The sequence below is a fragment of the Bufo bufo genome, chromosome 3, assembly GCF_905171765.1.
Source record: "Bufo bufo chromosome 3, aBufBuf1.1, whole genome shotgun sequence".
Taxonomy (NCBI): Eukaryota; Metazoa; Chordata; class Amphibia; order Anura; family Bufonidae; genus Bufo; species Bufo bufo.
In genome coordinates, this window is record NC_053391.1 from 144,437,530 (window position 1) to 144,455,515 (window position 17,986).

Below are 17,986 nucleotides of genomic sequence, written 5' to 3' on the forward strand. Positions count from 1 at the left end.
AGTTTGACATATATGGGGTGGGCTTGGAGGAAATTTAAATAGGTTATTTGAGATGAGATATTTTTTTTTTTTTAAAAAGCAGCACCACTTTTGTCCATGTGCGGTTTTCAGTTTTATATTAGGGTACATTCGCATGTACTGGAAGTGATACTGCCGAGGTAATTTATCAAGCCCTGTACTCCAGAGTTCTTACTTCAAAAATTAGCAGTTTGGGGCTTTGAGACTTTTTGTAAAAAAAAAAAAAAGAATTCTGACATTTTGCATTTTTATACCACTCCACTTTTGAATAGAGCGTGGAATAGTGGTTAGCCTGTCAAGCTGATTTAACCCAGATATATCAACTGCAAATTTTCAGAAAGCCGCAAAAGATGTTGCAGTCTTAGTCCAGTAAAGTCATGGCATAGAAAGTGGAGTAACATCTTATGGCTACATACTGTAGCTACATGGTTGGTAAGTTTGGAAAAAGACACAGGTCCATCAATTTCAACCTATAATCCTACAGTGTTGATCCAGAGTAAGGCAAAAACCCCTCTGAGGTAGGTGCCAGTTGGCCCATACTAAGGAAGAACAATTCTTTCTCAACTCTAATAATAGTGCAACCAAAATAAATCCTAACTCTGCTTCCTGACCTTCTCTTACACTCTCAGAAGCAGCCCCAGAACCTTTAGAGGACATTACAGAGAGGTACTGACCTGTATGGTTGTGAATAAAGCACTTACGCTGAGATATAAACTTCCTATGTAGCTGTGCAGTATCTTTGTGTGTGTCTCACTCCTCTCCCCTCCCATCTCCATAGACTTGCATTGACGTGTAATATAATCCTCCTTCAGAGATGCTCCTTTCGTGGACAGGTTGAAGGCATTTTAACAAGGGGAGGGGAAGGTAAACATGACAACTAGACATTTCTTACTGCTAAGATATATTACAAAGTTTTCTGTGGCCGCTTGTACGTTTATGCAAAGTTTTGTGAAAAGTTAGTGACCATTTAAGTTTACTGTCCACCAGTATCCCCAAGTCTTTTTCAGTGGCATTTTTTTTTACTAGTATTTTACTATTTAATACATAAATGTAAATTCTTTTTCATGGCTTTACAATTATCCACTTGATTTGCAATTTCTACGCCCAAGTCTCCAGCGTCACCAGGTCTCTTTACAATATTATATTATCCTCCTCTATGTTGATTAATTTGCAGAGCTTAGTATCATCTGCACATATTGAGATTCTACTCTGTAAGTTCTCTAGAAAGTCACTAATAAATACATTAAAGTGAAGATGGTCCAATACTGACCCCTGCGGCACCCAATATGAGACTGTACTGTTAATAAGTAATCTTTGTTTCCCCAATTACTCATAATTATTGCTGTGACTATGGGAAAATATGTGTATCTCTAGACTGGAGTGTTAGGCTACTTTCACACTAGCGTCATAGGGTCTCAATACTGGAAAAAAAAGCTTCAGTTTTGTCCCTATTCATTGTCAATGGGGCCAAACGTAACTGAACAGAAAGGAATGCTCCAAAATGAATTCCGTTCCGTTCTCATACCGGAGAACAAACCGCAGCATCCGTTCTGGTATGCGGAGCAAAACTGATCCATCATGAACCACAATGCAAGTCAATGGGGACGGATCAGTTTTCTCTGACACAATAGAAAACGGATCCGTCCCCCATTAATTTTCAAGACGGATCCGTCATTGCTATATTAAAGATAATATAACCGAATCCGTTCATAATGGATACAGATGGTTGTATTATCAGTAACGGAAGCGTTTTTGCTGAACCCTGCCGGATCCAGCAAAAATACTAGTGTGAAAGTAGCCTTAGACTTAAAGGCTATGTACACCTTTGGAGGCTTTTTTTATGATTGAATTTTACTTATTTTGGGCTACAAATCACTTTGTCAATTGGTGTTTATTAAAAATGTTCAGCTGTTTCTGAGATACAAGAGTTAAAAAAATCTGTCTGGTTGCAAGCTGTCACTTTGTGTTTTCTTTTAATCCCATCAACTGACAGCTCATAAACACTTATTTAAAGGGGATGTCTCACGTCAACAAACAGCATTTATTGTGTAGAGGAAGTTAATACAGGCCACTTACTAATATGTTGTTATTATCCATGTTGCTTCCTTTGCTGGCAGGGTGGATTTGATTTAAATCAAAATGATTTAAATCACAATTTAAATCACAATTTAAATCACTAGTCAGTAAGGCTTGATTTAAATCATAGTTTTCTACATAAAGACTAATTCTGGCTGGTATAACTTATAATATGCAAGTAGATGAAGATTTAAACAACTTTTCATATTAGTTTGATTAGGTTGATTCTGCATTCATAGGTTTGTAGAAGTTAGGATTAAGGTATTTTTCTCAACTCTGTTCATATTATAACATTTTTGCTGTGAAGAAGAGGCATGTGATCTCTGCTGAGTCAAATTCAGTTTTGAGAACTGCAAAAGAAAACCAAGCATCTGTGATAATATCTTGTAGGCAGAGAAACTGCCCAATAATCTTACAAAAACCTCTGGAAGAGCATTGTGAATGGATTAATGGAATTTATTTACCCAAAAAATTACACATATAGAAACATAGACTGTCTCGGCAGATAAGAACCATTTGGCCCATCTAGTCTGCCCAATATGCTGAATACTATGGCCCTATCTTATATGAAGGATGGCCTTATGCCTATCCCATGCATGCTTAAACTCCTTCACTGTATTTGCAGCTACCACTTCTGCAGGAAGGCTATTCCATGCATCCACTACTCTCTCAGTAAAGTAATACTTCCTGATATTACTTTTAAACCTTTGCCCCTCTAATTTAAAACTATTTCCTCTTGTAGCAGTTTTTCTTCTTTTAAATATTCTCTCCTCTTTTACCTTGTTGATTACCTTTATGTATTTAAAAGTTTCTATCATATCCCCTCTGTCTCGCCTTTCTTCCAAGCTATACATGTTAAGGTCCTTTAATCTTTCCTGGTAAGTTTTGTCCTGCAATCCATGTACTAGTTTAGTAGCTCTTCTCTGAACTCTCTCCAAAGTATCAATATCCTTCTGGAGATATGGTCTCCAGTACTGCGCACAATACTCCAAATGAGGTCTCACTAGTGCTCTGTAGAGTGGCATGAGCACCTCCCTCTTTCTACTGGTAATGCCTCTCCCTATACACCCAAGCATTCTGCTAGCATTTCCTGCAGCTCTATGACATTGTCTGCCCACCTATAAGTCTTCTGAAATAATGACCCCTAAATCACTTTCCTCAGATACTGCGGTTAGGACTGTATCACTGGTTTCATATTCTGCTATTGGGTTTTTACGCCCCAGGTGCATTTTCTTGCACTTATCAACATAAAATTTTAGTTGCCAGATTTTTGACCATTCCTCTAGTTTTCCTAAATCCTTCTCCATTTGGTTTATCCCTCCAGGAACATCAACCCTTTTACAAATATTTGTGTCATCAGCAAAAAGACACACCTTACCATCGAGGCCTTCTGCAATATATATTAAACAATGTGGGTCCCAGAACAGATCCCTGAGGTACCCCACTGGTAGCAAGACCATGGTCTGAATATACTCCATTGACTACAACCCTCTGTTGTCTGTCCCTCGGCCACTGCCTAATCCATTCAACAATATGGGAGTCCACGTACAGCCTTATTCTACATAATTAAAAAACTAATCTTTATTTCATGATGGAATAACCTTTGGATGGTAATATATTTTCCTCAAAAAGCATTTTATATAAAAAAAAATCCGATTTAAATCCAAAAAATCAGATTTAAATAAAAAAAATCAGATTTTTTAGTTTTGTTTTTTTTAAAAATCATTGATTTTTATCCACCCTGTTTTCTGGTTGGATTCATTTTTACATCATATAATGCACTGCTCGTTTCCATGGTTATGACTACCCTGCAATCCATCAGTAGTGGTTGTGCTTGAACACTATAGGAAAAAGAGCTGGCCTCTCCGGTGGTCAGGACTGTGGGCAGTGGTGTATCTTGGTTTTGTGCTGCCCTAGGCGAGACTAAACTCGGGCACCCCCTAATATAAATTTGACCCACCCCTTCCTGTCACGGCCAAACCCCTTCCTCTGTAAACCCCACCCCTTCCTCTTTAGGCTCCACCCTTTCCTGTTTTGCATAACGATATTAAGAAATTTATCGCAATAACGATATATATCGCGATAAATACCTGTTTAAAAGAAAAAAACACAAGGAGACGTTATACTGTATAGGGCAGCTTCAAGGAGACGTTATACTGTATGGGGCAGCCTCAATGAGACGTTATACTGTATGGGGGCAGCCTCAACGAGACGTTATACTGTATGGGGAAGCCTCAACGAGACGTTATACTGTATGGGGGCAGCCTCAACGAGACGTTATACTGTATGGGGAAGCCTCAACGAGACATTATACTGTATGGGGGCAGCCTCAAGGAGACGATATACTGTATGGGGGCGGGGGCAGCCACAAGGAGACATACATACTGTATGGGGGCAGACATAAGGAGACGTTATATTGTATGGGGGGCGGGGGCCGGGGGTAGCCACAAGGAGACACTAAACTGTATGGGGGCTGCCACAAGCAATTAGTGCACTCTGCACTGTGTCATAAATAAAGGTTGTATGTGTGTCAGACTGTCTATGGTGGCCCTGGCCTCTCCTTGAGGCTGCCCCATACAGTCTGTATGGGGCAGCCTCAAGGAGAGACCAGGGCCACCATAGACAGTCTGACATACCACCTTTATTTATGACACAGTGCAGAGTGCACTATTTGCTTGTGGCAGCCCCCATACAGTTTAGTGTCTCCTTGTGACTGGCCCCATAAATAAAGGTGGTATGTGTGTCAGACTGTCTATGGTGGCCCTGGCCTCTCCTTGAGGCTGCCCCATACAGTCTGTATGGGGCAGCCTCAAGGAGAGGCCAGGGCCACCATAGACAGTCTGACATACCACCTTTATTTATGAGTCTCACTCTCACTCTCACAGTGCACTATTTGCTTTTTAACTCTCGTCTCACTCACTCCTGTTCCTCTGCCTGGACTGGACCTGGATATTCCTCACAGGGCAGGCCAGGAGTCAGGCGAAGTGGCCAACTCTGTTCTGTGACTGTGTGAGGAGGGAGGTCTGTAGAGACTTTTCCCGTGGCTGCCGCTTGTGTTGTGAACATTCCGGCCCACTGCGCATGCGCGAAAAAGACGGCTCGGCGCAGGCGCAGTAGGAGCCGAAGGTAGCAGAAAATTCTGCCTTTGCGCATGCGTAGTGGGCCGAAATATTCTTCTACCTTCGGCGCGTTCACGCTACGGGGGAATCCTCTGCGCCTGCGCCGACAAACCCCCGGCAGAGCCAATCAGGAGCCAAGGTGAGAGACACACCTCCCACGTCACTACGGGAAGTAACGTGGGTAGCAAAAAAATCCTGGTAGGTGAAAATTCCGGAACACCTGAGGTCGGGAGGAAGTCAGGAGAACTCGGGAGGAGGGTCACTCCTTCACTATGCGGCGCCGGGGATGCCGCTCGCATAGTGAAGGATCGGATTCGGATCGGCAAGCATCGGACAAAAGGGAAAAAAAGTTTAACTATCACTAGGCAAACAAGGCATTTTGCCGCCCCATTGGCAAGTGCCGCCCTAGGCAAATGCCTTGTTTGCCTCGTGATAGATATGCCTCTGACCGTGGGACCACACATAGGGTTCTGCTTTTTCCTATGGTGTGCAAGCACGACCACCTTTGATGGATTGCAGGGTGGTCGTAACCATGGAAAGAGTACTGCATAATGTGATGGAAAAATTAATTCAATACAGATAATAACAATACATTAGTAAGTGCCTTGTATTAACTTCCTCTACAAAATAAATGCTATTTGCTGAAGTGAGACAACCCCTTTAAGCCACTTTCTTATCAGTTTGATAAGAACTGAGCTCTAATGACTGCTTATGAGTTCAACGAACTACACATGAACCATCAGCTGATGGGATTCAAGGAAAAAAAGGTGACAGCTTGAAACAAACTGATTTTTTAACTCTTGCACCTCAGAAGTGGCTAAACATTTTAAATAAAACAATTTGAAAAAATTATTTGTGGTCCAAAATGAGTAAAATGCAATAATAAAAAAATGCCACCAAAAATGTACATAACCTTTAAAGATGCACCCAAATTATCAAATATTGTGCAACATTTGATAAATTTGGCACAGATTATGGCAACGCAGACAAAATTGACCTTAAAAATGTCCCTTATTATAAATCTCCACCACTCCTGTTTTTGTACCTTCCTGCATTCCCCATGTAATAACAGTTCTGGAACATCTATTCTTATGGATTCATGTTGTGCCATTCCTTTATTATTTCTACTAGAAGTTATGAATGAATTGCTAGCAGTCTGCAGTAAGGGTACGGAAGGGAGGTAACCAGTTGGGGGGGTGTACCTGCAGAGTCTGAAAATGGCAGCACTGATTGGATAGAGTGAGACTGTGCAGGGACACCTTCCCAACTGATTACCTCCCCTCTGTACCCTTACTGCAGACTGCTAGCAAATCATTCATGACTTCTAGTAGAGATAATAAATGAATGGCACAGCATAGAGCCATAAGAATAGGTGATCCAGAATTGTTATTACATGGGGAATATAAGAAGCTATTTTTTTATTTTTATTTTTTTTATCAATTCTTTATTATTTTATCAACAAGACAAACAATATATCCAGAGTGTACATCTCTGAATACAAAACCGCACTAAAAGTGCAGTAAACAATTCAATAACATAAATATTTAGGGGCATTATATAGTCAAGAGTACAATATATTCAGTACAAGCAATCAAAATATGATGACATTATTAAGACATTCTCCCATAGAACTAAGACAGATTAGCAGATCGGAGCAACAGACGACCCAAGGTCCCCTTCAGTTTACCCACAAGGTACCATTCCGTCAGTGTGAACGGTCTCACAATTAATTGTATCTCCTCATCAGACATACAATGAACAATAAACGGTTTCCATTTCTGAAACAACCCCTTAGCTTGTCGTTCTTTAACAGCGAGAGAATTTAATCTCTCCAAAAAAAATACATTCTTTAGTTGTTCTATAATAAATTGTAATCCCGGAGCATCAGCCTGCAGCCATTTTTGTACAATACTACGCTTAACTACCATACATATCGTATGAATCAAACGAGGTAACCCCTCTCGACCTACCTCTCCTTCCTCATAATGAAATAAATATAGTTGAGGGGACAATGGAAGCTCTCTTCCCCAGATTCTCTTAACTAAATTCCCCACTTCCTCCCACAATCTCTTACTCTGTGGGCACGTCCAGATCCCATGAAATAAATCAGAGAAACCCACTCCACACTTCGGGCAACTAGTTATCCTATCTGGTTTCGCTGGATGAGGGGGGATATTAAAGCCATAAATAGCGCGATACATAAGTCGAAACTGCGTATCCCTCCACGACTCATTAATAACATGCCTCCTAACCACTTCCCAACCTTTCACCATCTTTTGTTCAATATCCCCATCATCCAACTGTTCGGCCATTTTCCGAATCTAATACTCCTATCCCCAGTCCCATCTTCCTTTCTCATATCAGTGTAAATTGTGGAAATTGAGACCTTCCCACCACCTAAATCCAAGATCCTATCCAGAACATTTCTACGAATCTCTTTCTGCACCAACCCCAGTTGATTTAACACAGCCTCCTTTACCTGAGACCATTGAATAATTTAAAAGGATGACAGAGAGAACTTAGCAATCAATTCTTCACTCGTTAACCACCTAGGTTCAGTGTCATGTAGTAAATGTTTTACATATAAAATCCCCTTCCGCCTCCATTCTTCAAACAATTTGTTCACATTACCCTGTACAAATTCTGGATTATCCCATAAAGGAAGATGCTTAGAGATCCTGTAAGACAACCAGTACTTTTTCCGAAGAATCCTCCACGCAGCTATTGTATCTTTAAACAACAAAGATTGCTTGATCCACACCGGAATCACCTGCAACCTTGAATGTAGCAGCGCCACTGGAGACCAAGGAGCACAGAATTCCCTTTCTAGCGACAAAGCTGAGTAGAAATCAGATCCATTTATCCAGTCACAAACATGTCTTGCCATGCAAGCCAAATTATAGCTTCTGATATCGGGAAAAGCGATCCCTCCCTGGTCAATCCCCTTTATTAAGGAACGCATTTGTATCCTAGGCCTCTTACCATGCCACAAAAAGTACTTGAATGCTTTTACAATTTTTGAAACATCCTTATGTTTTAACAGAATGGGGATAGTCTGCATGGGATATATCAATTTAGAGACTGACATACTCTTAATTAGATGATTACGCCCCAGCAACGACAACGAAAGATCATGCCATCTACGTAGTTCCTTAACTATTTTATTTATCAATGGGTCATAATTAAGTCTATATATGGACTCGGGAGTAGTCCCCACCCTAATACCCAAGTAAGTTATATGAGAACGTGCAATTGGTATACCCCTCAAATCACTCCCCATTACCCGCTGCCCCCCCCCCCCCCTTCAAGAATAGGAACTCACTCTTTGATCTATTGATTTTTAAACCAGAAAGGGAACCAAATTCTTCCAAAGCTTCAGTAATCCTCCCAATATCTCTAACCGGGTTAGACATAAAAAGCAGAATGTCATCAGCAAATAAAGCCGAACGCATCTGCTTCCTACCTATCCTCAGACCCTCAAACAAATCCTCTGAGTTCAGCCATCTTGACAATGGCTCTATCGCCAGGTCAAACAAAAGAGGAGATAACGGGCAGCCTTGTCTAGTTCCTCTCTGTAATAAGAAAGAATCAGACAAACAACCCCCGGAACACACCCTTGCCCTCGGACCTAAATACAAAACATCTAATAGCGTACGAAACATCCCATTAATACCTACCGAATCTAGGGCAAGACCCAGCCATTTCCAGTTGATACTGTCAAAAGCTTTTTCTGCATCTAAAGTGAGAATGGCCGGATCTTGCCCCCAATATTCCACCTTCCCTGCCACTGAAAGAGCAAGCAGAACCTTCCTTAGATTGGTGACGGCCGCCCTACCCTTAATGAAACCAACTTGTGCAGGAGAAATCAAAGTGGGGAGAACACCTGCCAACCTATTAGCAAGCAACTTCGATAGGATTTTAAGATCATGGTTTATTAGGGATATTGGCCTATAAGGCGCTAGATTTTCCGGATCTTTCCCGGCCTTATGAATTAATGTTATGTGAGCCGTATTCATTCGTTCAGGCAGCACCCCACCCTCAACCCAAGAGGAATAAAGCGACATCAAATACGGAACCACCTGAGTATCCATCACCTTGTAAAAGTCCGACGTATACCCATCTGGGCCCGGGGCTTTTCCAGAAGGAAAGGATTTAATAGTTGCCTGCACCTCCGCTGCCGTCAATAGGGCGTTTAGAGTGTCCAGCTGCTCTACTGTCAAAGTTGGCAAGGAAATTCGCTCTAAGAAAGCCTTCCCCTCTTCCACCCTATCCCCAGTATTCTGATAAAATGCCTCCATATAATGTCCAAACAATTTATTGATCTGTTGCGGTCTGTGCTCCCTGGTCCCATCACTTTTCCTCACTACCTGAATATGATTCAATGGACGCCTGCCCTTGGCCAATGAGGCCAACAACTTTCCAGATTTGTTGCCAAATCTATGCAAACTAGCATCTAACTGAGACTTTTTGGAAATTTCCAGTTTCTCTGCCCACGCTTCAAAGTCTCTCTTAGCCGAAACCCAGCGTTCTTTGGCGGTCTGGGCCAAGAGAAAGTTGCTGTAAGCCTCCCTTAAACATGTGCTTGCTTTTTCATACTGCGTCCTAGCAACCTTCTTAATAGAGGAGACATAAGCCACTAACCTACCTCTCAAAACAGCTTTAGCCGTTTCCCAAAACAATACCGGATCGTTCACATGCTCCCTATTGTCATCAACAAATTCCATCCACCATCCCTTCATTAGTTTCACGAATTCATCATCCTTTACCAAATAATTTGGGAACCTCCAAATGAAATCTCTACCCCCAGTATACATTTCTCTAATATCTATAAGAAGAGGAGAATGATCTGAAATTACCATATCGCCTATGGCAATGTCCGCCACTCTGTGCAAAATCATTGAGGACAGAAACAAATAATCGATTCTGGACCAGCTCTTATGCGCATGCGAAAAGTGGGTGAATTCCCTCCCTTGAGGATTGGAGTACTTCCAAACATCCCTGAGAGACAACGACTCAGCAAAGTCCCCCAGAGAATATTGATGACTATGACCACCAGCTGACCTCCTATCCTCATTCTGATTCATTACAGCATTGAAGTCCCCTCCCACTATTTTTGCACTATGCGTGTCTTGTAAGATTCTAGTACCCAGAGAATCAAAGAAGGCTTTTTGGCCCTGATTCGGAGCATAAATATTATATAAACTAAAGTCACCAAAAGGGCCTGAGATATTGAGATGTAATATCCTCCCCTCGTCATCTGTTTCTTCAGAATGAACTATATGTGACAAATGACGACCTATTAAAACCAAAACTCCTGCTTTTCTATCCACAGCCGAAGAACCATACACCTCTCCCACCCATAGCTTCTTCATCCTATGGAAGTCCGCTGTCGACAGGTGGGTCTCCTGCAGCAAGGCAATATCCTCCTTCATCCTACGTAATTGTCTCAGAACCTGCATGCGCTTGTTAGGAGACTTTAGACCTTTCACATTCCACGAGATTATTCTCAAAAATTTGTCGCTAACATAAGACCCACCTGTCGACAGAAAACCCCTCCCCTCCTTTCCGTCATAGATTGAACAGTAGCTATCAAAGCACTGCCGCCCAGCCCGACAGCACTCCATGTATCATTACACATTAATTGCTTATACAGTGCCCCTGAACAGAAAAGGAAAAAAAAAAAAAGCAACCCAGCCACATTAGGATCATGACTGAGAGAAGAAAACAACTCTAAAAAAAGTTTTAAAAAACCCAGTTATTAAACAGCACAATTAGCTTAAGAACTTCCTTTTTTCAGGCATTAGACGCGGCACATCACCGCCCACTAGCTGCTATAACAAAAAGTCCCCAGAAATCATAAAATGTCCCTGCACATATTCCTGGAACATTAGAGAGGGGGGAAAAAATTGAAAACACAGGGTTAGCAAAATGGGTCCATTTGACCGTGACTAAACCTGACGATGGATTCACAGTCCTCCCGTCTGCCTCATGAATTTTGTTCCCGAAGATTTCTAGAACTTAGACATCCTCTGTGGAAGAGATGAAGAGATCTGAGACACCCGATGCCATCCATTGCCTCCATCTCGTACACTGGCATCTCGACAATTTTCCTCCGCATCCGCAAACCCTTGTCTTCTATCTGCTTGAATTCTTATAAACTCCTCCGCCTCCTTAGGATCTGTAAAATGCTTAGAGCTTCCATCAGGTAACTGTAACCTCAATACAGCAGGGTATGCTAGTTGAAATCTGTTCCCGGCCTTATAGAGGTTAGTGCAAATCGCCCCAAAGGCCCTCCGTTTTCGCGCCACTTCCGCTGAATAATCGGCAAACAACAAAACCTTAATGCCGTTAAGAATCAATGGCTCCCTCCTTGCACGATAAGCCCGCAGAATGTCCTTCTTATCGGAGTAGTCCAAGTACTTACAGATTGCCTGTCTTGGCCTCTGATCAGCTCTACCATTAGCAGATGACTTTTGATCTCTCCAGGGCCCCACTCTATGAGCCCTCTCCAACTTTCTTCTTCCTCCCTGGAGACCCAGAGCCTGTGGTAGGGTAACTTCAAACACATGGCGCAGTTCTGCTATTGGCACAGACTCCGGTATTCCGACCAAACGTAAATTGCTGTGTCTAGACCTATTTTCAAGGTCCTCAACACGGTCGTTTAGCTTCTCAGCCAGTTGAGATAAATCCTGCATCTTCTGCGCAGTATCAGCAGCCTCCTCCCCCATAGAAGCTACCCGCTGCTCCACCTCAGATACCCTGTGATCTTGTAATTCCAGCTCCTCTTGTAATTTGTTAAGTGCCGCATGCAGGGTAGTAGATAATGAGGCAATGATATCAGGTGCTAACTGTTTCGCCACTTCAATGGCTAGCAACTTGACATCCACCACTTTGCCCGACTCTTCAAACAAATCCAGCTGTGTATTAATAGCTGGGGCGTCCTGCTCCTCAGCTGACGCGTGTCTTGGCGAGGAGGGAGGAGATGGCGCCATCTTAGGACAAGTCCCGTCCGCACTTACTGTGTTAGTTGTCGCCCGGGTCGTAGATTTTTGGCCCACTTCTCAGTAAGTATCGCTCCATGCAGACATTAAAGCCTCACTGTATCAGCGATGGCGCTCCGGTTGTACTCAGAGAAGCAGGACTAGCTGATATTTTCGGCGGTGAAGCGGAGCATCAGTCACCAGCGTCTTTACATGCCGGAACCGGAAGTCACTATAAGAAGCTATTAAAACAGGCATTTCAGGAGTGGGGAGAGGTCCTCATTAAATTCAAATCTTTTTACCATGCTTTTATTGATTTTTTATTTTTATTTTTTTCCCTAAAGCAGCAGTGCTATCAAATATTCTAGTACAGATTACCGTATATACAGTCCTGATCAAAAGTTTAAGACCACTTGAAAAATGGCAAAAAAATCATATTTTACATTGTTGGTTCTTAGGCTACTTTCACACTTGCGTTAGGTGCGGATCCGTCTGGTATCTGCACAGACGGATCCGCACCTATAATGCAAACGCTTAGATCCGTTCAGAACGGATCCGTTTGCATTACCATGAACAAAAAAAATATATATATATTTTTTTTTTGTTCATGATGATGCAAACGGATCCGTTTTGACTTTACATTGAAAGTCAATGGGGGACGGATCCGTTTGAAAATTGAGCCATACTGTGTCAACTTCAAACGGATCCGTCCCCATTGACTTACATTGTCAGGTGTCCGCCTGCTGAGCGGAGCGGAGGACAAGCGGAGCCAGACTGATGCATTCTGAGCGGATCCGCATCCACTCAGAATGCATTAGGGCTGGACGGATCAGTTCGGGGCCGCTTGTGAGCCCCTTCAAACGGAGCTCACAAGCGGACACCCGAACGCTAGTGTGAAAGTAGCCTTAACAAGGTTCCAAGTAGAGCTTCAACATGCAACAAGAAGAAATGAGAGTGAGACAAAAATTTTTTGAGCATTCAATTAATTGAAAATAATGATTAAACTGAAACAGGCTGTTTTTCAGCTGATCCAAATTTTAGGACCACATGCCTTTAAAAGGCCAAATCTGTGCAAAGATGTGGATTCATTGTCATTTTCTGTCAGGTAGTCACACGTTGTGATGGCAAAGGCAAAAAACTCTTCCTTTTTGAACGTGGTCGGGTTGTTGAACTGCATAAGAAGGGTCCCTCACAGCGCGCCATCGCTGCTGAGGTGGGACGCAGTAAGACAGTCATTTGGAATTTCTTAAATGATCCTGAGGGTTATGGAACAAAAAAGTCAAGTGGAAGACCCAAAAAAAATTCATCAGCACTGAGCCGGAGGATCCAATTGGCTGTCCGTCAAGACACTGGACGATCCTCGACCCAAATTAAGGCCCTTACTGGTGCTGACTGCAGCCCCATAACCATCAGACGGCATCTTGAGACTGAAGGGCTTCAAAAACAAAAAACGTCTTCAAAGACCTCGTCTCCTTGAACGCCACAGAACTGCTCGTTTGGACTTTGCAAGAGAGCACCAAACATGGGACATTCAAAGGTGGAAGAAAGTTTTATTCTCTGATGAGAAAAAAATTTAACCTTGATGGTCCTGATGGTTTCCAACGTTACTGGCATGACAAGCAGATTCCACCTGAGATGTTTTCTACGCGCCACAGTGGAGGGGGCGCCATAATGGTCTGGGGTGCTTTTTCCTTCAGTGGAACAATGGAGCTTCAGGAAGTGCAGGGGCGTCAAACGGCCGCTGGCTATGTCCATATGTTGCAGAGAGCATTCCTCATGACTGAGGGCCCTCGTCTGTGTGGTAACGACTGGGTTTTTCAACAGGACAACGCTACAGTACACAATGCCCGCAGGACAAGGGACTTCTTCCAGGAGAATAACATGACTCTTTAGGCCCATCCTGCGTGTTCCCCTGATCTAAATCCAATTGAGAACCTTTGGGGATGGATGGCAAGGGAAGTTTACAAAAATGGACAACAGTTCCAGACAGAAGATGGCCTTCGTGCGGCCGTCTTCACCACTTGGAGAAATGTTCCCACTCACCTCATGGGAACGCTTGCATCAAGCATGCTGAAACAAATTTTCGAAGTGATAAACAATAACGGCGGAGCCACTCATTACTGAGTTCATGTTTGGAAGTTGGATTTCTGTTTTGGGGGGGTTTAGTTTTTTTTTGGAGGTGTGGTCCTAAACTTTTGATCAGCTGAAAAACAGCCGTTTCAGTTTATTCGTTGTTTTCATTAAATTGAATGCTCAAAAAATGTTTTGTCTCACTCCCATTTCTTCTTGTTGCATGTTGAAGCTCTACTTGGAACCTTGTTAACATCCAGCCATGCTAAATAGAATTTTTTGCCATTTTTCAAGTGGTCTTAAACTTTTGATCAGGACTGTAGAAACCGCTTTGAGGTACTGCATGCATGAAAAATGCAGGTGGATAACTTGAATTAAACTGTACATGCCACAGAATAATGTGTATAATAAGAGATACTCTATAAACCGCGCTCTTTATAGGCGAATTGTGTGAAACACACAACAACGTAACGGCTGTTCCACCTACTTAAAGAACCTGTATGGAGGATATATATTTATTGCACAAAGCTATGCCTTGATTGGGGATATCATTAGAGACACAAAATGCAGATAGTGGTCACAGCTTTTTAATTTGTGTATTTTTCCCATTGCCAAACAGTAAAATCAACTATACCTGTAAATATGGGTCAAAATAAGTGTTTGCTTATATTTTATTGTACTATTGACTTCCTTAGGGAACCAACACAGTACATTACCAGTAGTGGACATGCTGGATATTAGAAATATTGACGTATACAATTCAGCCAGGTTTATTCATAACCTATTGTAAAAATGCTGCTTGTTTCTGAATTATATTCATGTTGACACCTGCAGCAGGAAAAGGAAGCTCTGTTATTTTTTCAGTTATTGATTTCTGAGAAAATCTAAACACATAAACCACACAATATGATTCAGGTAAAGTCCAAAGCTGTGTAAAGAGAAGATAGGAGGTATCACGAGTTATAAAGTGGAAGGGGATTTCTGCTTTTGTAAATCCTGGAAAATCTTGTCATGTGGATATAGGTAACTGTTTCCACTTCTCGTTCCCTTTTTTTGTGTAGAAGCTTGGCCCAATAAATACTCTTTGATTTCACGTTATATTATTGGTGCAGCCTGTGCATCTTCATAGGGATCCGATAGGCAAAGGGGGCCCATACCAAAATATATATAAAAAAAAAAAAAAGGCCACCAAGGTTCCTTTGGCTCAAAATTACTGATGGTTTGTGATCCATCAGATGAAGGATTGACTAGAAAGCAATAGTAAGGAGCTCCATGATGAGCCATTTTCTCTTGTAAAATTAGCTGTTGAACAGGAAGGGTCCCACAAACTATTATTGCACTGTCTGTGTCCCACCCCCATAAAATATATGCATTTAAAGCTTATTCCTTTTCATTTGATAAAATAAATGAAAAAGAGCATATATGTTTTAAGGGGGGTTTTCCAAGATATTTTAACTGATGACTTGTCCTCTGGATAGGGGTCCGACACCTGGCCGATCAGCTGTTTGAGAAGGCACCGGAGCTTGCAGTAGCACCGCAGCCATCTCGCAGTTTTGCTGAGGTCACATGGCCTAGGCGCAGCTCATCCCTATAGAAGTGAATGGGGCAGGGTTGTGATACCAAGGACAGCCGCTATACATTGTACGTAACATAGGGCACAAGTAATGCTGGCGGCACCCTGTGCTTTTTACATTAGAGTTACAGTTTGTTATAAAGACTGGGACGTCCACTGATAAAACATCTTAAGGAAATGCATATTTTAACGTGCATAGCACTAGAAACACTGGGGACCTGGTACTGGCCCCATCTGCACGTTGTATGTCTTGTCTTGCACCAAGCATACCTTCATGCAGTCCAGAGTCTTCAGCTCCATATTAGATATGGTCCCTGAATATGCCAGAAACATTTTGCAGGCATCGTGGTCATCAGGGTCATCACATTCTACCATTCACTTTCTTGGGAATCATATTTAGGACATAAGGCTCTTACAACCAAACCTCACTCACTCCTATTTTCCTATAAAAGTACATTCTGCTATCTCTAAAGGCTAAGATATACTACTCCTAAATACTATAAAATAGAAGTACAGTCAAAAAATCACAAATGTTTTAGTTTAAGCAGTCCACAGACGTTATTTGTGATGTCAATTAAAGGTTAATAGAAAATTGCTCTGGGTATTGTCACTGCTGCCCCAGGCCTGCCTTACCTACAGCAATGGTTGTCAATCCGATTCAGCTGAAAAAAGTCTAGAATTGACCAAAATATCAGTACTCAATTCTCTCTATCGGTTGAAATAAAGGATTTATTGAGCACTGTGTTTCTTTAAATGCCATCTGTTATATTAAATTACAAATCCTAGATAGGCAGAGTGTCGTGCATTCACCCAACTACTACTCCTAAATGCTGATCCAGCAGTTCCATAATGAATGTATAGGAGTCATATGACAGATGATGACACTATGGAGGTTATAACCACCTCCTTATTCTTTATAGGCTCATATCTACATGGACACAGTGTATTTTTAGTCCCTGCTTATGCAAAGGTTCATACGCTTACCATGCGGAAACATGAAATGGTAGTTGTTATATAATGTTGTTATTGCCTGTGGTTAGTGTGTTTGATTTGACGGGACTGGCTTGGGCACCATTTTAATTTGTCACCTGTATAAGCAGGCACTACAGGCGGTGGGGGCACAACGACCTTTATTTGATTTATACATTACTATTTTTTTGTTCTGCAGGAACTAAAGAAAGACATTAAGAAAGACGTGAGCAGTAAACCACCAGACAGACCAAACCAGACCATATCTAATGGCAGTGCCATGCCCTCAAGTGAAGCGGTGGTCCGTGGTTCCGGAAGAGGTAACTGAAATACCACTCTGTACGCTGCACTAAAACATTAGTTTTGGAAATGGTTATTTCAAGTCTTCTAAATCTGGTTTTGTGAGATTCTGGATTCTGAGACTGCTCATACTCTGTAAACGGATTCACGTTATGACAGTTTTGAAGTATCCAAAGTCAGTTAAAGGGGTTAACCAAGAATATGACATGCATGAAATATGTTTATTTATGGAATACTATAATAGAAGGATAACTGCACATCAAAAGTTGTAAATAATCTCTTACTGTGCTGACACTGACTAGTCCTCTGTTGTCTACAGTGCAGCAGCTTGATGTGGCTGAGGTGCACAAGTCTACAGTCCACCACCGTGGACTAAACAACCTTTGCTAAGTACTGTTTTGACAAAATCCTCCTACAGAAACGTATAAAATATCATTTTCATATATACACACGTGTCTTCACCAGCTGATGTGCGCATTGCACACTTGACCGACAAATGAAGCCATCATGGCTGCCACTGGGGAAGCATAAGGCCAGGGCCCTTTGTGATGTCATCCTCTTTGGATGCTGAGGGGTCCCATTGTGATACATGCAGTGTTCCATCTGTGCTTATTTTCATGGGGCTGCAAATTTGATTTGGAGTTGGACAGACCTATCAATCCAATGAATGAACATTGTGAACTTGTAATGAATGGGTTGAGTTGCAACAACGGAAGCCAGCATACACCAGGGGCCAAAAAGCAACAACCAGGGATTTTTCTTTGCCAATGACAGGGAAGGGGGCAGAGGGGAGGGGTTGTAAACCGATGCACTCTTCAAGTCCAAAGGGCCGTCCTGTCAGAAACAGGTACATATGTTTTGCACATGCAAAAATATGCTGC

The 17,986-nt window shown here is 42.1% G+C and overlaps 1 protein-coding gene across 2 annotated transcripts in view; it reads left to right on the top strand.

Moving 5' to 3' along the window:
• The window catches only part of SH3KBP1 (SH3 domain containing kinase binding protein 1), a 424,339-nt gene that overhangs the window by 150,450 nt on the left and 255,903 nt on the right, over positions 1-17,986 (top strand). For both annotated transcript variants that reach the window (XM_040423674.1, XM_040423675.1), the window contains exon 3: positions 17,005-17,125. In XM_040423674.1, the coding sequence (XP_040279608.1) occupies positions 17,005-17,125 (121 nt within the window). The remainder of the gene's footprint in view (positions 1-17,004; positions 17,126-17,986) is intronic.